Below are 8,207 nucleotides of genomic sequence, written 5' to 3' on the forward strand. Positions count from 1 at the left end.
AACATTTAATTTTGTTGAGTACATAAACAAGATCGAACTAAATAATCAAATGTGGTGTTTCGGCAATATGCAACTCGTTGCATATTGAGCTCCACTTAATTTGTAGGATTGCTTGTGCACTTTGCCATGCCATGCTTCATTAATCCGGACATGCATCATACTTGGTTGTGCATCATGCCATGTTCATGTGATGGTTGTTTACTATGTTGTTTGCTTCTTTCCGGTGTTGCTTCTTTGGGTTAGTTTCGATAACGTCGCGTTTGTGAGGATCCGTTCGACTACGTCCGTTTGGCTTCATCATGGACTCATTCTTCTTCCTTGCGAAATTTCAGGCAAGATGACCATACCCTTGAAATCACTTCTATCTTTGCTTTGCTAGTTGCTCGCTCTATTGCTATGCTGTGATACCTACCACTTGCTATATCATGCCTCCCATATTGCCATGTCAAGCCTCTAACCCATCTTTCCTAGCAAACCGTTGTTTGGCTATGTTACCGCTTTGCTCAGCCCCTCTTATAGCGTTGCTAGTTGCAGGTGAAGATGAAGTTTGTTCCATGTTGGAACATGGTTATGTTGGGATATCACAATATCTCTTATTTAACTAATGCATCTATATACTTGGTAAAGGGTGGAAGGCTCGGCCTTATGCCTGGTGTTTTGTTCCACTCTTACCGCCCTAGTTTCTGTCATACCAGTGTTATGTTCCTTGATTTTGTGTCTTACATGGTTGGGTGTTATGGGGACCCCTTGACAGTTCGCTTTGAATAAAACTCCTCCAACAAGGCCCAACCTTGGTTTTACCATTTGCCTCACCACCACCTACTTTTCCCTTGGGAGTCGCTCCCGAGGGTCATCGTTATTTTAACCCCACCCCCCCGGGCCAGTGCTTCTCTAAATGTTGGTCCAACCTAAGCGATGTCCGGTGCCCCCTAGGCAACCAGGGTCTATGCCAACCCGACGTCTTGCTCATCCGGTGTGCCCTGAGAACGAGATATGTGCAGCTCCTATCGGGATTTGTCGGCACATTCGGGCGGCTTTGCTAGTCTTGTTTTACCATTATCGAAATGTCTTGTAACCGGGATTCCGAGTCTGATCGGGTCTTCCTGAGAGAAGGAATATCCTTCGTTGACCGTGAGAGCTTATGATGAGCTAAGTTGGGAAACCCCTGCAGGGTTTTGAACTTTTGAAAGTCGTGCCCGCGGTTATGGGCAGATGGGAATTTGTTAATATCCGGTTGTAGAAAACTTGAAACTAAACTTAATTAAAATACATCAACCGCGTGTGTAGCCGTGATGGTCTCTTTTCGGCGGAGCCCGGGAAGTGAACATGGTTCTTGTGTTATGCTTGATCGTAAGTAGTTTCAGGATCACTTCTTGACCACTTCTAGTTCACGACCGTTGCATTGCTTCTCTTCTCGCTCTTATTTGCGTATGTTAGCCACCATATATGCTTAGTGCTTGCTGCAGCTCCACCTCACTACCCCTTTCTTACCCATAAGCTTAAATAGTCTTGATCGCGAGGGTGTGAGATTGCTGAGTCCTCGTGACTCACAGATACTTCCAAACAGTTGCAGGTGCCGATGATACCAGTGCAGGTGACGCAATCTAGCTCAAGTGGGAGCTCGATGAAGATCGTGTTCGTTGTGTTCTTTCGTTTCCAGTTGATCAGTAGTGGAGTCCAGTCGGGGCGAACGGGGATCTAGCATTAGGGTGGTCTTCTTTTATTTTGGTTCCATAGTCGGACCTTGATTGTATTCTGGATGATGTAATGCTATATTTATGTATTGTGTGAAGTGGCGATTGTAAGTCAACTCTTTATCCCTCTCTTATTTAGTACATGGGATGTGTAAAGATTACCCCTCTTGCGACATGCCTATTATGCGGTTATGCCTCTAAGTCGTGCGCCGACACGTGGGAGATATAGTCGCATCGTGGGTGTTACATTGCACTAGAGGGAAGAAAGAGCGAACCACCTGAAATTTTCGTGCCAATATTCTTTGCGTGCGACGCGAGGGTTTTGTCTAGGACGGACGCGAGGGAATTTTTTGTCCCCTCACCTTCGGCTGCCATCTTGGCGCTAAGAGGTGAGGGGACCTCGCATCTTCAAGAGTTCTACTTTGTTATCGTCTAATGGTCATCATTTTTTGGGAATAAATTTACACGTTCTTTTGACGGTGCCATGAGATTGGAGAGTTTTCCGTCCTCGCAGATTCAATTATTCGGATCTGATGAATTTATGTTGGTGTCTTAGACTTTTTTATTGGTTTGATTATTTGTGGAGTTGAAATCTTTAATTGACATCATGGTGAAGATATTGTGATCCGACGGCCTGCACTTCTAGGGGATCATCCCCGGCCCAAGTATGTTCATGGATCAAGACTTTCCATCTTTTTGGATGGGCGACTCAAGCCGCTTTCAAAAACCACTATTGATAATGTTCGTGCGTATGAAAAAGTGACAACATCGTTGCTCAGTCCAATTGCATCCTTTTTATCGAAGTCTTCCGAGTATTTTTTCTAACAGAGATTGATAGGCAAATAAGGTGTTTTAAAGATATTTCATTGTAATTCTTAATCGTAGGAGTTACTTTATTTTTTTAGATTTTAGATCCAAATCACTATACCTGTAATTTTATTTATACTCATAACAATTATGGGTGTTTTTTGAAAAACAAACCTCAAACGTTCGTCGGAGGGTGCCTTCACGAGCGAACGAATCGTTCGTTCGAGGGCAGCCCCTAGCTGACGTCCCCCTGATATTAGGTCCATGTTATTTAAAGTTCATCAAAAGAAATACAGTTTTGCAACCATAATCGAATTATCAGCTCTGGGGACAGATGAAACTTAACGGACCCTGCATCTAAACCGGATGGATTTAACTCTTTAGGTCTTCCTTGAGGGTAACTCAATGTTTCTTGAACTAATCATTACTTGACGATGGGCGCCGTCGATGTTGTGGAGTAGGTGTAGTGCAGGATCAGCCGTACGATTTGAGGAACATACTACGAGACGCGAACATGAACATCCCAAGGTATCCATCAAGAAAGTCAAGCAAATATCCTCCCAAGGTGAAAACGTCAAGCATACACTTCTGAAAATCGCAAAACGCCGCCTATTTCTTCTGGAAGTGTCAAAAATCGTCTCTAGATGTCTGTCATTGACACTGTATGAAGCAAAGATCGAGAAGAACCAATGTTAAAATATAAACTAACGACCATACAAGGAGAAACAATACGTGTCTGCGCGTATATAAAATCTTGGGATTAGTCCATAAGCCATGGTGCGGCTGCACATGTGCACGCTACCCGCATCATTCATTCGTGGTGACCTTGCCCACTCTCCCAAGCTACGGATCAATCAAAGGGAAGGCTATATAAACACACAGGATCATCACAAGATCATAACACATCTAGCCAGAAGCAAATCCCCCTTGGAGAACACGATCAAACAGATAAGCAAAGAACACACAGCTCCCAGATCGGCTCCGTGCAGATAAGTTTGAAGCGGCATCCTGCATCCATAGATAGAAATCGACATGGCGCCGGCTCCCATTCGAGCTATTGCGGTGGTGCTGCTCACGTTCGTCTGCTGTGGGTGTGCCATGGCCGCGGGCAAAGCACCCATCAAATGGTTGAGGGCGCACGCGACGTTCTACGGCGGCGCCGATGCATCTGACACCATGGGTGGAGCGTGCGGGTATGGTAACCTGTACTCGGCGGGGTACGGTACGCGGACGGCGGCGCTGAGCACGGTGCTGTTCAATGACGGTGCGGCGTGTGGGCAGTGCTACAAGATCGCGTGCGACCGCAAGCTCGCAGATCCCATGTGGTGCAAACCAGGCGTCTCGGTGACGGTGACGGCCACGAACTTCTGCCCACCTAACAACGCGCTCCCGAGCGACAATGGCGGCTGGTGTAACCCACCGAGGCCACACTTTGACATGGCGCAACCGGCATGGGAGAAGATCGGCGTTTACAAGGGCGGCATCATCCCCGTCATGTACCAGAGGTACGCACGCATGAGTTTTCTTAAAAAATTGTAATTATCCTCAAAAGTTAAAATTGCTTAAAGTTGGTAGAAAATTGATTTTTCTGTAGGGTCCCGTGCGTGAAGAAGGGTGGGGTGCGGTTCAAGATCGATGGTCATGATTATTTCAACCTAGTTACTGTGATGAACGTCGCAGCTGCCGGCTCAATCAAATCCATGGATGTCAAGAGCTCTGATTCAAACGATTGGATGCCAATGTCCCGTAACTGGGGTGCCAACTGGCACTCTCTAGCAAATCTTACCGGAAAATTGCTCTCGTTCAGGTTGACCGACACGGATGGGCAGACAGTTGAGTTCAACAATATTGTGCCTGCTGGATGGAAGTTTGGGCAAACATTTGCAAGCAAACAACAGTTCAAGTGATCATTCTCCGGTGATCAATTTAGAATATGATTGGTTCATAAATGTACCATCATACGTACATTGTAGCAATATTGTTGAATTTAATTATTTGTGTCATGGTGTTTAATTACATTAATTTTATGCAGTTCTTGTATATACGCTACATCAATTCATTGATAAAGGCATGTAACATGCTTGTATGTGATTAACTTGTTCTATGTTTTTATGTTTACATAAATTTGGATGGTGTACATAAAGTATGGCTGATTCTACCGAGTTTCATCTAATGTATATTTTTTTTATACTTGTGGAAACCAACATTTACAAAAATGTAAGTCAAATGGTCGTGTGCATAATATTGATACAGAGGCTGGGGTGACCCTCCTTTCCAAAGAAACAATATAAGGCTATAAATAGAAGGGTCAGTTAGTCTTTAGACATTTAACACAAGAATGTACACATACTAATCAAGGGAAGACAACGGAATGTGATCGGAGGATTTTTCTCGAAAAGCAGGACAACCCATGGGCTTTGCATCGAGCGATGCACACAGTTGTCTTTATTGCATTATTCAACAAGGCCTTACAAAATAAATACACAAGTTGATGAAAAATCAGTTTGTGTTTACTAATGTCTTTGAGTTCGAGTTCTCACATTTTTTTAAGTTCAATACATGTAGTATGTTGTCCACAGAAAGCACAATACACCGGAAACATACTGTTAGGAAATCCCAAAGAAAGCAAATCATCTGGTGGATACAAGAAACTCATTTTTCACTAGTAGTACATGACCGTTAGATCACCATAAATATGTCACACATATCTCATCCATCAGATCACCATACTTGTGTTTAAAAAAAATCACAATCACTGGTTCTAAATAAATAAATTATGTATATGCTATCTGTGGTACCTCCCTCCAATCTTTGTGCAAGGTCTCTTACCAGACCTTTGGGCTCTGATATTTGTCCTTGGGTGTCCAAGGTGGTCAAATGCGACTATGCCTTCATGACCAACGAAAAGCAGGAAAAAAGAAACACGTATAGCCTTTCGTTAAAAGTTAATAGACAAAGTTATACATAAAAAATGGCAACCAATTTTTCATTGTTTTACTCCAAACTTTGTGGTGGTGATGCTTTAAGTGTACATGGGAGATAAAAATCAACTACAAGACCTACAAGGCAACACAAAATCAAAATAAAATATTAGTGCTTCATCAAGTTTTATAAGTAATGTCAACATATCACAAGGAAGTGATTCATCAAGTTTATCTCAAGTTAGTTCGAAAAGTTGCTACAAAGGAAATGATTGGTGACCCCCTAAAATTTCCATGAATGTTGGCCAAGTCAAGGACTTTCTCTATTTTAGCGATCCAATCACATTGAGTTCATAGGCATGCTGATATTTTAGAAAGGAGAGAATGAGGTTGCTAAGCTAAGTTTCCCTCTCCATGTCCTCAGAGATCAACCAGAAGGCCCTCAAAAGTCTTTCATTTCTCCATTATATCTACCTACTTTCACTCCTTCAGATCCTCTGAGCTCTTCCACTTCAGATCTTCCGAACGATTATCCAGATATAGCCATTAAAAAACCCGCTGCTCAGAGCTCTTGAGTGAGACCAATCCAAACCGTTGAAGCACTCTTCTCCCATCTTTGTCCACTTTTCAGAACTTCCAAACAGCTTCGCTCAGGATTTCTGAACGATCCAGATACATGCGAAGGTGTAAGGTTGGTTAGTCGGAGCCTCTATATATACAACCTTGTTTGGACCTTTTGAGCAGTTCTAAACTTTCTACCTTTATCATTGTTTGGTGATTTCAAGTTGATCACTCTAAGGTTCGGAGTAGTGCTAAAAAGTGTATCACATACAGATTGTTGGTCCTGCCTATTCATCCCCCACCTATCCCATCAATTCACTAGAAACAAACTTCACTCTCATCATATTTTCTGAGAGATAAAACCAGCTTCTTGTGTCGAGTTCAAAGGGTTTTGTACTTCAGCCATCAAGCCCAAGTCTTTAATCTCTAATTCCCTCTTTTCTTTCCTCTCCTACGTCTACAATCCAAATATATATTCGGAGAGAGTTTTGTTTTGAGAGTAGAGGATATTATCAGTTGAAGCACATGTGCAAGGATTCATCAACAGCAAAATCAATCTTGTTATATTTGAAGGATGTGCGGCTCCTATATCGGCTAGGTGTGCTTGGAAGCCTTCAAGGCGTGAAGGAACCAAGAAGTTTTTGGGGAACGTAGTATTTCAAAAAAATTCCTACGATCACGCAAGATCTATCTAGGAGAAGCATAGCAACGAGCGGGGGAGAGTGTGTCTACGTACCCACGTAGACCGAAAGCGGAAGCGTTTAGTAACGCGGTTGATGTAGTCGAACATCTTCGAGATCCAACCGATCAAGTACCGAACGCACGGCACCTCCGTGATCTGCACACGTTCAGCTCGATGACGTCCCTCGAACTCTTGATCCAGTTGAGGCCGAGGGAGAGTTTCATCAGCACGACGGCGTGGTGATGGTGACGATGAAGTTACTGACGCAGGGCTTCGCCTAAGCACTACGACAATATGACTGAGGTGGAAAACTGTGGAGGGGGGCACCACACACGGCTAAAGATCAACTTGTGTCTATGGGGTGCCCTCCTCCCCCGTATATAAAGGAGGGGAGGAAGAGGAGGGCCGGCCACAAGGGGCGCGCCCAAGGGGGGGATCCTACTTCTAGTAGGAGTAGGTTCCCCCCTTTCCTAGTAGGACAAGAAGGAAGGAGAGGAAGAAGAGAAGGAAAGGGGGGCCGGCCCCCTAGCCCTAGTCCAATTCGGTTTGGGCAAGGGGGCGCGCGCCACGCCTTGGCCTGCCTCCTCTCGTTCACCATTAGGCCCATGAGGCCCAATAACTTCCGGGAGGGGGGGTTCTGGTAACCCCCGGTACTCCGAAACTTATCCGAAACGATCCGAACCATTCCGGTGTCCGAATGTAGCCTTCCATATATGAATCTTTATGTCTCGACCATTTCGAAACTCATAGTCATGTCCGTGCTCTCATCCGGGACTTCGAAACAACCTTCGGTACATTAAATCACATAAACTCATAATACGAATCGTCATCAAACGTTAAGCGTTCGGACCCTACGGGTTCGAGAACTATGTAGACATGACCGAGACACATCTCCGGTCAATAACCAATAGCAGAACCTGGATGCTCATATTGTTTCCTACATATTATACGAAGATCTTTATCGGTCAAACCGCACAACAACACACGTTATTCCCTTTGTCATCGGTATGTTACTTGCCCGAGATTCGATCGCCGGTATCATCATACCTAGTTCAATCTCGTTACCGGCAAGTCTCTTTACTCGTTCCATAATGCAACATCCCATAACTAACTCATTAGTCACATTGCTTGCAAGGCTCATAGTTATGTGCATTACCGAGAGGGACCAGAGATACCTCTCCGATACACGGAGTGACAAATCCTAATCTCGATCTATGCCAACTCAACAAACACCATCGGAGACACCTGTAGAGAATCTTTATAATCACCCAGTTATGTTGTGACGTTTGATAGCACACAAGGTGTTCCTCCAGTATTCGGGAGTTGCATAATCTCATAGTCAGAGGAACATGTATAAGTCATGAAGAAAGCAATAGCAATAAAACTTAACGATCATTATGCTAAGCTAACGGATGGGTCTTGTCCATCACATCATTCTCCTAATAATGTGATCCCGTTCATCAAATGACAACACATGTCTATGGTTAGGAAACTTAACCATCTTTGATTAACGAGCTAGTCTAGCAGAGGCTTACTAGGGAC

The 8,207-nt window shown here is 44.0% G+C and overlaps 1 protein-coding gene across 1 annotated transcript; it reads left to right on the top strand.

Annotated features, from left to right (window-relative positions):
* The first annotated feature begins 3,416 nt into the window (after positions 1-3,416).
* On the top strand, positions 3,417-4,657 carry LOC125548222 (expansin-A24-like). The gene is made up of 2 exons (XM_048711884.1): positions 3,417-4,006; positions 4,096-4,657. The coding sequence occupies exons 1-2, from the start codon at positions 3,534-3,536 to the stop codon at positions 4,406-4,408; spliced, it is 786 nt and encodes a 261-aa protein (XP_048567841.1). The 5' UTR covers positions 3,417-3,533; the 3' UTR covers positions 4,409-4,657.
* The last annotated feature ends 3,550 nt before the right edge of the window (positions 4,658-8,207 follow it).

The sequence above is a fragment of the Triticum urartu genome, chromosome 3 (genome assembly GCF_003073215.2).
Source record: "Triticum urartu cultivar G1812 chromosome 3, Tu2.1, whole genome shotgun sequence".
In the NCBI taxonomy this organism is placed as follows: domain Eukaryota; kingdom Viridiplantae; phylum Streptophyta; class Magnoliopsida; order Poales; family Poaceae; genus Triticum; species Triticum urartu.

What these genes read in the sequence shown, in the direction of transcription:
- LOC125548222 (XM_048711884.1), top strand. Translation starts at nt 3,534, where the DNA reads ATGGCGCCGGCTCCCATTCGAGCTATTGCGGTGGTGCTGCTCACGTTC. An exon ending in ATCCCCGTCATGTACCAGAG is followed by an intron (nt 4,007 to 4,095) that starts GTACGCACGCAT and finishes ATTTTTCTGTAG; the next exon opens with GGTCCCGTGCGTGAAGAAGG.